The 17,210-nt window shown below is 43.5% G+C and overlaps 1 protein-coding gene across 1 annotated transcript in view; it reads left to right on the forward strand.

Moving 5' to 3' along the window:
- The window catches only part of LOC133423392 (NACHT, LRR and PYD domains-containing protein 14-like), a 43,104-nt gene extending 27,179 nt beyond the window's left edge, over positions 1–15,925 (forward strand). The window contains exons 6-9 of the mRNA XM_061713573.1: positions 10,333–10,509; positions 13,421–13,597; positions 13,744–13,929; positions 15,316–15,925. Coding sequence (XP_061569557.1) covers positions 10,333–10,509; positions 13,421–13,597; positions 13,744–13,929; positions 15,316–15,721 — 946 coding nt within the window. The 3' untranslated portion in view covers positions 15,722–15,925. The remainder of the gene's footprint in view (positions 1–10,332; positions 10,510–13,420; positions 13,598–13,743; positions 13,930–15,315) is intronic.
- Positions 15,926–17,210: the final 1,285 nt, after the last annotated feature.

The raw sequence follows: 17,210 nt of genomic DNA on the forward strand, positions 1-17,210 counted from the left end.
TAAAGATCTGGGGATTTAGTCCGAGAATATTCTTCATCGACCTCTTTGATTTGGCGGGCAAGGTCTGATCGCTCCCTATAAGATTTTTGCCTCACCCTAGCAGTGTAGGATATAATCTGTCCCCGGAGATAAGCCTTGAGGGAATCCCAGACAGTTAGACTAGACATTCCTGGAGTCATATTCGTGGATAGGAAAAAGGCTATTTCCGTTTCCATTGATTTAACAAAATTTGTGTCCGACAGCAGAGTTGAATTGAATCGCCACTGTCTGTCTCTCTGAGGTAGGTCAGGAAGGGACATGGTTAGAACCACAGGAGCGTGGTCGGAAATGACAATGCTCTGATAAGCACAGGAATGAACCAGGGGAATCAGTTGATTATCAATAAAAAAATAATCAATCCTCGAGTATGTGTGGTGCACTTGTGAGAAAAAGGAGTATTCTCTGTCACATGGATGTAAAGAACGCCACACATCACAAACACCGTAGTCAGAAAGGAACGCCTGAATAAGACGGGCTGACTTACTTGCTGTGCCGGGGTTGGTAGAGGATCGGTCTAGGACTGGGTCGAGCCAGCAATTAAAATCACCACCCAGTATGAGAGAATATGTATTAAGGTCAGGGAGCAGTGAAAACAGTCGTTCAAAAAAGACTGCATCATCTGAATTAGGGGCATAAACGTTCACAAGTACGACCAATGTATTGAATAATTTCCCAGAAACGATCACGTAGCGACCAAACTTGTCAGAAATCACATTGTGCTGCTCAAATGAAACATCCTGACTGATCAGAACTGAAACTCCTCGGGCCTTAGCTTGAAAGGAGGAGTGAAATCTCTGCCCTGACCACCTCGGGAACAGGCGGCTATTATCAGAACTGCGAATATGAGTTTCTTGTAGAAAGGCTATTTCTGTTTTAAGGTGTTTTAGATGTGAGAAGATCCTTTTCCTCTTAACAGGGTGATTCAGACCCTTAACATTCCAGCTCACCAACTTCAAGTATCTACTCATAATATCTAAGAAGAAAAATTAGGTGTGCACAATGACCTAGGCAAAAAAAAAGAAAACGGAAAGGAGGTTGAATGTGACCCACATTAAGTAATGAGTTGAAAAGAGTTAATGCAAAGTTTCTGGCAGTGACATATCCCCCCGACCCACCCTCCCCAACTAAGACAGCTGCTATAGAAAAATAAAAAAAAAGCAGCAAGCTCTTCAAAACAAACAAAGTGCAATAACGCATCTTCCTATCCTACACACTAATAGCTTTTGCTCCCGTATCATGGGTGTATACATATTAGCACCTTAAAACGTGTAGATATAAATAAAAAAAAGAAATACCCTCTCAAATCTTGACCTGTAAGTCCCGATATGAGCCCAGAAATATTTGTACAAAAATATAAAATATAAAACGTCCGACTTAAGCAGCGTAAAAGTAAGGTTAACAGCTTACAATTATTACAAAACTTATAGGTAAATCGGAAAAGCTTTTTTTTTTTTTTTTTTTTTTTTTCTCTCCCTCTTCACCACTTATTTTTCCCCTTCCCTCAAATAGCCAAAAATAACTGCAAATTAATAATATTTGCAAAGGGGCAGTCCAACTAACAACAGAGAAAATACTGGTTGTCGCGGGGTTACTCACCCTCCCCTCAGGAATAATGTGACTCACGTAAAAAAAAAAGAGAGAGAAAAAAAAGTCAGTCCGTGAGCGTCAGTGAGCCGCACCGGGCTGCAGGCGGAGCCGTGGCAGCCTCCAACAGTCCCGTTACGGCGGGTTTGAAGCTTTGCTGCGACTCGTGATGAATTTGCGCGCCTCATCCACGGAGCCGATCCACTTCCTGGCCCCCCCGGACAGCGTGAGCCGGAGCCGGGCGGGGAAGAGCAGAGCCGGCCTCAGACCCAGCTGGTAGAGCTCCGACATGACTCCGCTGTATTCCGCTCGTTGGCTGGCAACTTCGGGGCTGTAATCCTCCAGGACCCGGATGGGCTGGCCGCGATATTCCAACTTTCCTCTCCGGCGCGCCTCCCTGATGAGGAGATCTTTCGTCTGGTACCGGTGAAGGCGGATGATGACCGGACGCGGTCTCTGTCCCGGGGCCGGCTTGGCGGCGAGCGAGCGGTGCGCTCTGTCTATCTCTGGCGGTGACGGCAGCGTATCGTTCCCGAACACCTCACACAGCAGCTTGGAGAAGAAAGCCGCCGGAGATCCGCTCTCGGTCGACTCTGGTAAGCCCAGGATACGGATGTTCTGCCTTCTGCTCCGGCTTTCCAAATCCACCACCTTGGCCTTCAGCCGAGCATTATCATCCCGTAGAGTCGAGCAGATGCCTTCAAGGTCCGTAACTCGCTGGCTGAGGTCTTCTGTGGCGAGTTCAAGGGACGAAACACGTTGGCCATGGTCCTCGACCGCGAGCCGCGTTTGGTCGAGTTTGGAGTCGAGCTGACTGAAAGTATTTTTGAACTCGGCGGCCAGGGCAGCGCGGTGTTCCTCCAGCAACGTGGTAATGGCCGCCAGGGTTAAGACAGCGCCAGCGTCGTCCTTCTTGCCCGACTTGCCGCTCTTCGAAGCCATCTCGGAGGTAAGTGGGCTCGTTCGAGACAAAAAAAAAGAAAAACAGCAACAGGGAATCCTTTTTAAAGGAAAAAGTTTGAAAGTTTGAGGGCTTGGTGGTTTAAAAAGTTTGGCACTCACGGGAGCACTCACGAAACACGTCTACTCCATCTGCTCACCAACCGGAAGCCCCGTAACGTTGTCTTTTAAAGTAAAACTAAAATGTCATGGAAAGGTTGGTTTGTACGAACTGATGTGATTCAGCAATGAATTAAATACGTTTTTTATTGAATGTTTAGGCAACTTTCAGAGTCTCATATCGAGTCGGCTGCAGGTGCTGCAGGACTCCAGAAAGTGTTTCTCCGGTGATGGAGGCCGGTCTCTCCTCCTGCGGATGCAACACTCCGAGTTACAGCAACTTTGCTCTTTAATTCTCACGTGTGGACCTCGATAATCCCGTCGGCACAAGTTGTCTTTCTGCAGCGGAGGAATCAGATCGTGATGCTTCATGTTTTAAATATAAGTTTATATTGTTCATATTGTTATACCTACTTATGAGAGAGGTGATCGCGGACATCCACAATGTGTAAAACTCAATACACATGTACATTGGTCTTAATCCGTCAGTATATAATAAGTGTGACAAAAAAGCGGGACGAGGAGCCTTTTTTCGTCCACAAACTTAAGTTCTGGTGTCGGTTCTTAAAATACAAACAAGAAAAGCAGGGTGTAATGATGCATTATCGCTGCCCATAAACATTCACAAATCCTTTCGACCATAATAAAACCAAAACTTTTCACGGAACGCAACACAAAGGAAAGAACAGCAATCCCCATGATGTAATGCAGCTGAAATTGGAAGAAATGCCTCCAAATAAATTATTTTTTCCAGGCCTCAACTTTTGACAGGACTGTCTCCAGCTCACAGCCGATGTTTTTTTTTTATTTGTTAGGGCCCCGAGCACTTACAGTGCGAAGGCCCTATTGTATCTGTAGGAATTCTTTATTAGGGCCCAAGCACTTACAGTGCGAAGGCCCTATTGTATCTGTAGGAATTTTTTATTATTAGGGCCCGAGCACTTACTTTTGCATTTATTCTTCTGACGAAAGGAGGGCCTTTTTGTCCCCCTAAACGTGCCCCAAAAGTCAAATTTTGCACGCAAGCCAGGCCTGGCGAAAAATGTGATATTTAATGGTTTGCATTAATGGGCGTGGCAAAATGGCTCAAAAGCACCCCCTAGAAAACTTGCCTCAAGCCCCACAATACGGTTTGACGTACATGCACGGAAATTGGTATAGACCTGTATCATGTCGCAACTTAAAGAAAAGTGTCTTGGCGCCATGGCCGAAACCAAACAGGAAGTCTGCCATTAATACGGCCCGAACCGTAACGTGCACCCAGGTATGTTATACATCAAAATGTGCGTCTCCATACTGTGACAACACGCATTACTTTTCTCAGTCAAAAGCGTTACCGTGGCGACGCTAGACGCAAAAAAGCGCGCCCACCCTTCATCTGATTGGTTCAGACAGAAAAAACTTTGTGCCTCAAGCCCCACATGACAGTTTGACGTACATGCACGAAAATCGCTAAACACCTGTATCATGTCGCAACTTAAAGAAAAGTCTCTTGGCGCCATGGCCGAAACCGAACAGGAAGTCGGCCATTTTGAACCTTTTGAATTAATCGCGTAATTTTGGCGCAAATTAAGCCATAGCTTTGGCAGTTAATACGGCCCGAACCGTAATGTGCACCCAGGTGTGTTATACATCAAACTGTGCGTCTCGATCCTGCGACGACGTGCATTTCTTTTTTCAGTCAAAAGCGTTAGCGAGGCGAAGCTAGACGCCAAAAAGCGCGCCCCCCCTTCATCTGATTGGTCCATATTTGATAATTCCCCAAAAGTCACCAAATTTTGCACGCAAGCCAGGCCTGACGATAAATTTGATATTTCACGGTTTGCATTAATGGGCGTGGCCTAATGGCTCATAAGCACCCCCTAGAAAACTTTGTGCCTCAAGCCCCACAATACGGTTTGACGTACATGCACGAAAATCGGTACACACCTGTATCATGTCGCAACTTAAAGAAAAGTCTCTTTGCGCCATGGCCGAAACCGAACAGGAAGTCGGCCATTTTTAACATTTTGAATTGATTGCGTAATTTTGGTGCAATTTATGCCATTCCTTTGGCAGTTAATACGGACCGAACCGTAACGTGCACCCAGGTGTGTTATACATCAAAATATGCGTCTCCATCCTGCGACGATGCACATTACTTTTCTCAGTCAAAAGCGTTACCGTGGCGACGATAGATGCCAACAAGCGCGCCCCCCCTTCATCTGATTGGTGATATTCTGTGAATTTGATAGTTCCTACTTAATAACTTAATAACATAAATTTTGAATGGTTTGATATAAAGAGTCATGTGTGGTGTCATCGTACTCGGTATTGAGTACTTGACCTTCATTGGCATGAATTAGCCCCGCCCCTTCTTCTGATTGGTCGATATGTGATTGTTCCTATTTTCTGCCATAACCTTTGAAAGGTTTGACATAAAGAGTCGTGGGTGGTGTCATCGGACTCGGTTTTGAGTACTTGACCTTCATTGGCATGAATTAGCCCCGCCCCTTCTTCTGATTGGTTGATATGTGATTGTTCCTATTTTCTGCTATAACTTTTGAATGTTTTGACATAAAGAGTCGTGGGTGGTGTCAACGGACTCGGTTTTGAGTCCTTGAACATAATTGCTGCAAATCAGCGCAGCCCCTTCTTCTGATTTGTCGATATTTGATAGTTCTTACTTTCTGACATAACTTTTGAATGGTTTGACATAGAGAGTCGTGGGTGGTGTCATCTGACTCGGTTTTGAGTACTTGACCTTCATTGGCATGAATTAGCCCCACCCCTTCTCCTGATTGGTCAATATCTGATAGTTCTTACTTTCTTACATAACTTTTGAATGGCTTGATATAGAGAGTCGTGGGTGGTGTCATCCGCTAAATGTCTAGGCCTGAAGAATCTACATGCAAGTCATACAAGCGCTTCCACTGCAGCACGCCTGAACATGCACAAGGGTGCGAGGGCCCGTTCATCGCTGCTTGCAGCTTTTAATTTTACTTGTTTATGCAAGTTCCTTGTTAGGATGAGTGGTTTTTAATGGATAATTATTTTCATTATCATATTCAAATATATGTATTTGAGGGAGGAGAGTCCGAGGCGGAGTGTTGTGCTCCCGCATGTGTGCTCAAATCCACGCTGATTGTGATGTTCAAAGGAACCTGCGTGAATTTGGGCGTACGCAGAGTTTTGAACATCAAGTCAAATTCTAAATGACACATGTCTAAATGACTAAAAAGAAAATATTTTAATTTCTTATCCTTCTGCTCTCAGAAAGCATCATTTTGGTTATTTACAATAATTATAAAAAAACTGGACACTTGATATGAAAGTCCAGCTGCTCTCCACAGATCCATGCTACTGTTAATAATTGTTGCTAAATCAGCTTCTGATCTCTAAACAGCTGCTTTGGACAATATTTTAACATCAACATTAATTACAGTAAAAGGATTGGTGTGTATTTTGGTGTTTTATTCTTAATCTAGTATCAGACTTCTACCAGAGAACCTCAGGATGTTCATTAAAGGCAAACATGCCAGAGGAACAACCGAGAACCGATATCATGAATATCAATAACAACATCAGTAATCGGGACTTAAGTTCAAGCAGTTAGACTAACCTGGTCATTCCAAAAGCCTGCACCTCCTTTGGCCATAATTCATTTCAGTTCGCTGCTGCTAGTGATTGGACGGGTCCAAGGCTGGAGCTTCTGCGGCGGATTCTGCTTCACGCTGGCGATCGTCCCTGGAACGCCACGGTTCCTGGGGCAGGAGAGGGATCGGAACGGAAAAGGGGGGGTTAAAGGCAGAGAGAGTCAAGAGCACAGCGCTCTGGTATCGGATCTTACGCTCGGCCCATTAATCCAGGTCCCAAACGGCACTCTTCCCCGCCAGCTCTCGGGAAAAATGGGGAGACATGGTCCAGATGCGCTGGTCGGCAGGATGGGTCTATCTTGTCTGGCTGGGCTGGGAAAGAGACGCAGAGCTGGGGGAAACTGAGGTTTTTCGTGCCGCGGGCTGCAGTGATGTCATCAGCGCCTGGCCAGTGATTGGACCCGCGCCCTTCAGGCGCCGCCCCCAAGGCACGTTGGTCTTTGTAGTTTTTCACAAAGCGGCCATTTTAAGAGGCATTTTAAAGCTGATTTCAAGTCAGGGGTTGAGCCAGCTTAGAAGTCGAATTCACATATTCACAAAATGTTCAATAAGAGTTCACATGATCACATGGTGGTGTCCAACAGTCCCCCCTTTAGTTCCGATGACAAGGATGCTGGGTCCGCTTGTCGGAGCTAGAAAAGCGGTCACGGTCCATCTGTCATGAAATCCCGGTTGAGGGCGGGAGGCTGGTCTGGGCGAATCAGATTATCTACACTATACGAACCATGGTATAAGAGAAATATAAAAACAAAACGAAACACATTCAATTAATAAAATGATTCAATTGCATAATACAGTGACATCACTTCTTATATCAATAAAGGGGGTCCAGCTATGGAATAATTTGGAAAATGAACTAAAACTATGCACTACTGTAACCAAGTTCAAAAATAAAATATTAAATAAATATAAAACATTGATATGATAATATTATAATAATACCATGATAGTAGCAAATCGAAGCAAGTGTTTGCATGGCCGCTCTCCGCGGTCGTTTAGCCGAGGAGTTGGTGAAGCACCACCACATCATGCAGGTGCCCTGTAAGCCAATTGGTATGTTAAAAAATTCTTATTTTTTCTCTTTTTTACACACCCTACTCTTAACCTCTGCTCTCCTCGCTGTACAGTCTCTTGCCAAGAACCACTTAATTTATCACTTCTTGCAATTTATAGTATGTTTTTTAGTTTTGTTTTCGTCTTTGTTTTTTTGTCTTTGCTTACTGGTTACTTGTCCAATATATCCATTCTTTTTCAATGTTTGAACCCAAATTATTAGTTTTGTTTTGTATAAAACCTCCTGAGTCGAGGTTCATAAAAGGGTAGGCATAATAAGCCTTGGCTTCAGCCTATACTGTACCTTTTCGGTGCCACTTAAAAATATTGGACTTTTTTTTTATGTTGTACTATGTTGTATCCAAATGGACCGAAATAAAAAAACTAAAATCAAATCAAGGTGAGGTAGATAAAAGATAAATAAAAACTGAAAAGAAAAATGGGGGTTAGTTAGATTACGGACACTCGATGCGTAACTGCCAAAAGCAGACCGGGCTTAACGGGTGTTCACTACATGTTAATCCCTTGGCAGAGCGGTGCTGAGGAAGAGAACGAATCAGAAGGGGTCTGTCCTGTAACGGGAACCGACCTTGGATAATGGGAGAGGAAACTCTTAATCCCTATTTGGTACTCTCGAGAGGACGTATGATTATGGTATACCCTGGCGCCTTCAGTGCTCCTTTGTGCCCATGCAAAAGTCGACCGAGGCGTGGCGTGGGCGGTGGCAACACTGACATTTTCAGGCGGGTACAATGGATGAAGTGGCAACTTCATCTGCTGACCAGCCATCCGTTCGAGTGGTGTCATCGCAACCGAGCGATGCGGCGTGGACCTGCCGACCCTGAGATCTAGCAGCATATGGGCAATAGTTCGATTAGCTCGTTGGATCTGACATGGGGACTGGGTGTCAAAGGGAGCTGTCATGACATCTAAGGCCAAATGTTTGTTTCTGTCCGGACCACCCGACCGGGGAGCCCCCGGCGGCTGAAAGCATGGCTCAGAAGGACAGCGATCACCCATTTGGTAAACCAGCGGGTGGCGGCCAGGAGGTAACGGTTTCCCCCCGAGGATTTTGGGACCGGCTCCCCACGATCCACCCGCCAGTGTGACCCTGAAAATGTTATGCATGCGAGTGACTCCACTATTTGAGAGCTACACCAACCTGACCCCCCCCCCCCTTACCCTCGAGGACAAGAAGGGGGTGTGGTCGACGAGGAGCACAGGGCTGACCCTTTGGTTCCCGTCCCCTGGGGGCGGGTGTTCTGGTTCCAGACTCTGCCTTCAAGTGGTCTCGGGGCCTCCGAGAAAGGCACGGCATCTAGGGAGAAAACATAAGATGGGGCTTTTGGGTCTGATCCCGGGACCTGTGTCTAGAAGAGCGAGAACACAACACAGCTGTTACGAACTGATGAGCAATCAACATGCCGACCCGGTCCATTATGGACGAACTCACCGAGGGAAGTGCAGCTGCACGCGCAGCCCTTTCCACCCCCACCAGGCAGACCCTGGCCATGGCTGGGGGGGGGGGGGAGGGGTGGTCCCGCCTAGTCATGCTGTCGGTGGCCTGGTGCCCAGATCCTCGGGTGGCCCGGGGGAGCGAGGTGATTTAGCTAGTCCCCATATAGCCGCTATTATGTCCTTGATGAGGTAGTTATCTTTTTGACGCTTCTGACCCTTTTTAACGTATTTCAGCTCTGGGTCTTCATACTCCGCATGCTGTCTGGACATGTCGTTAGACCACCCTTCGTTATGCTGCTGTTCCATGTACTGCGGTTCGTATGCTGACTGACCTGGCGGCGGGCGAGGGTGGTAGGGGTCCCTGGAACTTGGTTCAGGTCCAGCCCTGGCGTGGAGAACCTCATCGTCTCTGAACTCTAACCAACGGTTCTCAGTTTTCCGGACTGCATACATCTCGGAACCGCGCTCAGGGCCCCTCGCTGGTCGGGCCCTAGCTTCCCATGCGATCTGTGCGTACCTTCTGATGTCCCGCATCTCTAGGTTCCTAGTTTTACAGTACATGGTTACATCATACTTTATGCTCTCGTGAAGGTTATGGAGAAAAACGGTTACGGTTCGGGCCGTATTAACGGCCGAAGGAATGGCATAAATTGCGCCAAAATGACACGATTAATTCAAAATGGCGGACTTCCTGTTCCGGTTCCTTCCTTCCGGTTTCGGACATGGCGCCAAGAGACTTTTCTTTAAGTTGCGACATGATACAGGTGTGTACAGATTTTCGTGCATGTATGTCAAACCGTATTGTGGGGCTTGAGGCACAAAGTTTTCTAGGGGGCGCTGTTGAGCCATTAGGCCACGGCCATTAATGCAAACTATTAAATACCAAATTTTTCGCCAGGCTTGTCTTGTGTGCAAAATTTGGTGACTTTTTGGGCACGTTTAGGGGGGCAAAAAGGCCCTCCTTTCGTCAGAAGAAAAATTATAATAAAAATTCCTACAGATACAATAGGGCCTTCGCACTGTAAGAAGGCCTTTAAAAAAAAAAAATCCTACAGATACAATAGGGCTTTCGCACTGTCAGTGCTCGGGCCCTAAATACACGTGTTGAAGTAAGAAAAGTGAAATAAAACTGCCATCACCTTTCTAATTCTCATCTATATAAAACTAGTTTTACTATATGAAATATTAGACATCAGTTCATCACTTTTGTGCGTCTCTGACATTCAAACAATTTTTTTCATTCAAATGAATGAGTTGACATTTGTCCCAGAATTCCTCCTGACATGTTTCATGGAAACTTGAATCATTTGGCTGCACAATATGAGTTAGTATGGATAGATCCACTGGTGGAGCTGCAGAGCTGAAGAGCTGAAGTCACTATGTCTTTATTGGAGCAGCAGCATGATGTCATGAATATTGATGAAGCTCTTTTTCACTGGTTCTGTTGGTCTGTTGGAACCTGCATCCTGGTGACTTCAGCTCACATCTTTTATTCTTTATTCAGGTTGGTGTGCTGCAGTTTGTCAGAGATCTGCTGTTCTTCTCTGGTCTCAGCTCTGAAGTCCAACCCCTCCCATCTGAAACATCTGGACCTGAGTTACAACTACAACCTGCAGGATTCAGGAGTGAAACATCTGTGTGATTTCCTGGAGAGTCCAGACTGCAGAGTGGAGATTCTGAGGTCAGACATGTTTAGTTTTGTGTTCAGATGAATCTGATGTGAAAGATATGTTGACACTAACCTGCAGACATCAGGCTGATCTCTTGCTGATCCCCACTGACCATCTTACTGCTCTGGGGCCTCATTTATAAAGCTCGCTTGTGCACAAAACAGGGCTTGAAAGATGCGCAAGCCACCTTCTACGCAAAGGTTGCGATTTAAAAAGAAGAAACTAACTGAAAAATATGTGTATCTCTACGCCAATGCTGACCCTCGCGCATAAACAGTCTGAAGATATGGGGAACTGGCGACGCAGGCGGTGAGGTGGTGAAATGAAGCTAGATTCATGTCATACTTTTAATGTCATCACATATCAGACTTATAATAGATATAATAGCGCTGATCGTGTTCCTCTGTGTTTGAAGCACAGCGTCAGTCAGGACTCTGGTGCTGCTGCTGCAGCCGCGGTGCAGGACACGCCGTGAACCTCCTCGTCACCCACCAGCCGCTTCCAACCGTAGAGTGACTGAGGACAGACCAAATGAGTGCCGGGCTACTCTACGGAGCCCCTAAAGGGACTCAGATTCTGCTGGGCCTGGGTTCGACTCCCAGGCCCAGCAGGGGCCTTTCTGTGTGGAGTTTGCAAGTTCTCCCCGTGCTTGCGTGGGTTTCCTCCGGGTACTCTGGTTTCCTCCCACAGTCCAAAAACATGCATGTTAGGTTAATTGATGATTCTAAATTGCCCGTAGGTGTGAGTGTGAGTGTGTCTGGTTGTTTGTATATATGTGGCCCTGCGATGGACTGGCGACCTGTCCAGGGTGTAACCCCTGCCTCTCGCCTGAAAATAGCTGGGATAGGCTCCAGCAGACCCCCGTGACCCTGCAAAGTATAAAGCGGGTATAGATAATGGATGGATGGACAAACAATTTCTCTAAAATGTTAGAAAATTGCGGTAAAAGTGATATTGGTCTGTAATTTTCCATATAGTGTTTACTGTATCTCCATTTTTATGAATTGGGATCACCTTTTCTAACTTGGTGTTGTTTGGAAAAATTCATTTTTGGAAAGAAAGATTACAAACATAGGTCAAAGGTCTGACAATATAATCAATAACATCTTTAATAATTACTGTATCAATGGAGTGTATGTCAAGTGATCTCTTATATTTTAAGTTTCTTACAATTTCAATAAGATCAGTTTCATGTATTCCACTTAGAAACACAGAACTGACATCAGCGTTGATCAAATTAAACATATTTTTATTGTCATCGGATACAGTAATCTGTTTTTCCAACGAAGCTCCAACATCTACGAAGTAGTCATTGGACTCATCAACAATATTTTTTAAATCATCCACTTTATTAATAAAATAATCTGGAAGTTCTGAGTTATTACTTTTATTCTGAATAATGTGATTGATTACCTTCCAAGTTTTTTGTATGTTATTTTTACTCTATGCATCTATGCATTTATGCACAACTACAAAAACAGGAAGGTGATCACTGACATCACTTATGAGTAAACCACTTGTTACTTGATGATGAGTATTCGTAAAAATATTGTCTACATGTGTTGCACTGTCTTTAGTTATTCGACTCGGTTTATCAATTAAAGGCCAGATACCTAAACTAAACATCGTATTACAAAATTATGCTGTCATTTTATGTTCATTCCATTTAATTAAATCAATATTGTAATCGCCACAAACAAAAACTTGTTTCTTATCACATACCTTACCTAAAATATCAACCAAGGAATTAATAAAGGAATCGATGCAGGAGCCAGGTGTCCTATATGCAACTCACAATAATACTTTTCAGATTAGTGGAATTAATTTCAATTGTCAGACTCTCCATGATATCCTCCACAACTGTACTGTCAACCAATCTACACTGAAAATATTTCTGTACGAAGAAAGCCACTCCACCAGCCCTTTTATTTTTGCAATTCACACTAAAAAGATTGTATCCTTCTAATATAAAATTAGTTCATTTGTAAGCCAGGTTTCACTAATGGCAATGACTTGAAAACTATGTTTTAATGATTGCACATTTTCTTTGATTTGAGCAAAATTTGCATAGAGGCTTCGACTATTAAAATGTATAATTGAAAATCCTTCCAAACTGAGTTCATTAAACTGATTTTACGTGTAGTATTTGGACCCAGAGTTCCAATCTTTGTAAAAATGTGCATCTGGATCAATGTCATTCTCAAAACTAAATGATTTATGTTCAGCTGACTTAAAAAAAAATCCCATCTCAAAACTCACCTTTACAGAACTGCTTTTAATGTGTGATCAATGTCCCGTGTCATGTAATTGTCCTATGTGTACTGTTTTTATGATCTTATACTACTGTAAAGTGTTTTTAGTGTCATTACGTGTACTGATTTTATGATTTTTACTAAAGTAAAGCGTCTTTGAGTCCCTAGAAAAGCGCTATACAAACAAAATGTATTATTATTATTATTATTATTATTATTATTATTATTATTATTATTATTATTATTATTATTATTATTATTATTATATACGTAGGTGTGAGTGTGGTTGTGAGCATGGTTTGTGTGTTTATATGTGGCCCTGTGATGGACTGGTGACCTGTCCAGGGTGTAACCCCTGCCTCTCACCTGAAATGAGCTGGGATAGGCTCCAGCAGACCCCCGTGACCCTGCAAAGGATAAAGCCGGTATAGATAATGGATGGACATTTATCCCAGTTTGTTTGTGCGGAAACTTGAATCATTTGGCTGCACAACATGAGTTTGTATGGATGGATCCACTGGTGGAGCTGCAGAGCTGAAGTCACTACGTCTTTATTGGAGCAGCAGCATGATGTCATTAATATTGATGAAGCTCTTTTTCACTGGTTCTGTTGGACTGTTGGAACCTGCATCCTTGTGGCTTCAGCTCACATATTTTATTCTTCATTCAGGTTGGAGCGCTGCAGTTTGTCAGAGAACGGCTGTAATTTTCTGGTCTTAGCTCTGATATCCAACCCCTCCCATCTGAAACAACTGGACCTAAGTAACAACAAGAGGCTGCAGAATGCAGGAGTGAAACATCTGTGTGATTTCCTGAAGAGTCCAGACTGCAGACTGGAGACTCTGAGGTCAGACATGTTTTAGTTGTGTGTTCAAATGAATCTGATGTGAAAGTTGTGTTGACACTAACCTGCAGACATCAGGCTGATCTCCTGCTGATCCACACTGACCATCTTACTGCTCTGGTTTCTTCTTCACTGGTGTCTTTATTCAGCTTGAAGTTCTGCAGTCTGTCAAAGATCAACTGTTCTTCTCTGGACTCAGCTCTGAAGTCCAACCCCTCCCTTCTGAAACATATGAAACATCTGGACCTGAGTAGGAACACAAACCTGCAGGTTGCAGATGTGAAGCAGCTGTCTGATCTGGTGAAGAGTCCAGACTACCAGCTGCAGACTCTCAGGTCAGTGGAGGTTGGAGTCGGTCCTGCTGCTTCCAGCAGTTTTTTACAAAACCAGTTGTTATCAGAGCAGAGATCCAGCTCTAAACAGCTCTGAAGGACCAATAATGTAAAATCCACCAATAACCTTGTCAATGTTTTTGTAACCTTATCAGAACAAAAACAGTAACTTAAAAATAATTCAATTCAAAGTTGTTGATCCAATAAAATCATAACATTTTTCAATTATATAATCAGTTATTATATTATCAGTCTAGCAGTAAAAAATATAATTTGAAAATCTAATAACTGCTGTGATAAACGCATTTTTTATTTGATTAGTTTCTGTTTAAGGTTAAACAAACAGGTGACAACTTTCATACAGTACATAATAAAATGGACAAAACAAAAGGGAACTCAGGGGCCTCCTCTGATGTTACCAGGAAGGAGCATCAGGTCCAGTGTGATGAATAGTCTTGTTCACATCTGTCCATTCCCAGTGAAAGGTAACTCCTTTGGTCCTCAGGTTAAAGGTAATTTCTTCCACCAACACACCCACTGATTGAGAATTGGGGGTTCGGTCTTATAAAAATTCCGTCTAATAGATTTCTTATGAACTATTAACATTATTAGGAATCTTAGAGCCCAGAATCTTTCATGCAGTTGAACACACAGTCTCCACAATTTAAAAGAGCCCGGATCCAGGTTGATCCCTTAGTGATGCTGCTATAGACCTAGACTGCTGGGAGACGTCCCACGATGCAACACCTTGCTAGTACTGGGTTGGACCCCCCTTTTTTTGTCTACATACATATTAATGGTTAATACCAAGTTGGTAAAAGCCTAAAGCGGGAGGGGGGGGGTAGCATCCGCTTCTAGTCTGAAATGAGAGCGGCCTGCTCACTCCTCAAATTAAGGAGGAGACCTGTTCAGGGCCCTCCCGGGGTTGGTAGAGGATGGCCAGGACTGTAGCTTAGGAGCACTGGGTGATGGGGAATGGGGAAAAAAATCGGGGATAAAAAAAAAATTTGTAAAAAGAAAAACATAACAGAATTTACAAAATTTTAAATATGATTACGTTTCAAAATTCTAATTTAAAAGTACCAGTGTTTAAAATAGTTAAAAAAAAAAAACAATTAAAAACAGAAATCGCCTAAAAAGAAATACAAATGAGATGCAAGGAAAAAAGGTTGTAGTACATCATGGTGGATTTCTGACACGCAGCAGTACATAAAAAGGTTTTCAATTTTGACTTAAAGCAACAGAGTGCCTGAAGTGCCTTAAGATTAAATTTTTTATGACTTTGTGCTTTATAAATACAAAAGCTGAATTGAACTGAGTCGATGTATTTCCAGATGTCATGAGTTTGAAATCAACTAAAAGAACAGTCTCATCTGATTTTACCTGCAGAAAACACTTGATGAACCAAAAAGATGATGTTGGATCAGGTGGAATCATCGCCGGTGATTCCTCAACACCAGCAAAGGTTGGTGAAGCATGTGGCTCCACCAATCTCCTCCATTCACCTCATCAAGCCGACGTGAACCTCCAGCCACAAAAGCAACTGGATAAAATACGCTACGGCTTCATTAATGGGATAACAGAACCTAACCTCTGCAGTCTGATGGACCTACTTCTGGAGAAAAAAGTAATCAATCAATCTGAAAATGAGTCAGTGGAGAAGCAATTAAGAGAAGGAAGGGCCCGTTGTCTTTTTGATATGGTGAGGAGAAAAGGTCAAAAGGCCAGTTCCGAGATGATTGAGATTCTCAAAAAGCTCGACCCGTTCCTCTGTGGAGATCTGGCCTTGATCTAAAGAGCATTACTGCCCCCTTAAACTGCACATGTGTGGAAGCTACATCATGATTTCCAGGAAGGAGTTTTTATTCCAATTCTTGCCATCAGAAATATTTCCTCAACTAATCACCACAGAAGGTTTTCCCTGAAACAGCTCATCTAAATCACCTGTCTAAACAACATTCCTCTGAGGTTTATTAATAAAAATCATGCATCTCTTGTAGAGGAATTGTGTTTTTATCAGTTTCTGTGTGTCTCTCTCTCTATCTGTGTGTCTCTCTCTCCCTCTCTGTCTCAGTTTGTGTGTCTCTCTCTCTATCTGTATCTCTCTCTCTCTCTCTCTCTCTCTCTCTCTCTCTCTCTCTCTCTCTGTATCTGTGTGTGTGTGTCTTTCTCCCCATCTGCACCTCCCTTGTAGTAGAAAAAGATTAACAGTTTTATATAATCATTGTTGTTTTTTAAAGCTTTGGTGACCGTAAAAAAGACCGTAAAAAATCTCTGCAACTTTGCTCAATGCAAAGGAATGTTGTATGCTGTAAATAACCTGCCTGTCTCGGGCTCAGATTGGAAGGAAGCACACGCGGCCTCCTGAGCGAGGAGCTCCGCTCTCAGTGTGTAAAGTTATCTCCCCTAATGTCAGAAGAGAGGGTGTCATTTATCACAACAGGTGTCTAGAGATAGCCCTTGTTTGAGCAATTTACACCAAAACTCCAGTGTTTTTCTTCAAGTCCATGGATGAAGGTACTTATAGGAAAAACTTAGACTATGTGGGGTAGGAAAACACTTAGATTATGTGGAGGTCCCGAAAGGATTCTCTACATTCTGCAAGTTTTCATATTTTAAATATAGAAGTGTTTTTTTTTCACCACAATAGTTTTTTCATCATACAAAGACCTCATAGTTTCCTCTTGTAGCTTACAAAAGAGCTTGTTACAAAATAACGTGTCATTTCTTTTACATTTTAAGGTAAAACCAGAAAATGAAAGCTCTTTTTTTTAAAAGACTTTCTTGCCTTTATTGACAGGAATTGGGTATAGAAAGAGAAAGGACATGTGGTAAAGAGTGACTCGAACCAGAGTAACTCGAACCAGCGCTGCCAGACCAGGGCAATGGCCTCTGTAGATGGCGCCCAGTCAAGCCACTGAATCGTCCAGGACCCCAAATGAAGGCTCTTAATGGGGGTTTTATATATCCAGAGAATTCCTACTGTGGGATTAATCCAAGTTTATCACTGTGAAACTGCCAGAATCAGAATTAGAAAACTACCTGTTTATTCTCATGACATGCATTGGTAGTTCAGTGGTAGAATTCTCGCCTGCCACGCAGGAGGTTAAAACTGCTGACTTCTCAGTCTGTCAATGAACCATTGTCAGATGGACACATCTGTCCCAGATTTCCTGGGTTCAGGAGGAGGCCCAAATTGACCTTTGCCCTGAAACCGATCACATGCTCTGAATAGATGGCAGTTGGCCACTTCCTGAGAGATACTCAGGGGTTTTTGGACTGTC

Source organism: Cololabis saira, chromosome 22, assembly GCF_033807715.1.
Source record: "Cololabis saira isolate AMF1-May2022 chromosome 22, fColSai1.1, whole genome shotgun sequence".
NCBI lineage: Eukaryota > Metazoa > Chordata > Actinopteri > Beloniformes > Belonidae > Cololabis > Cololabis saira.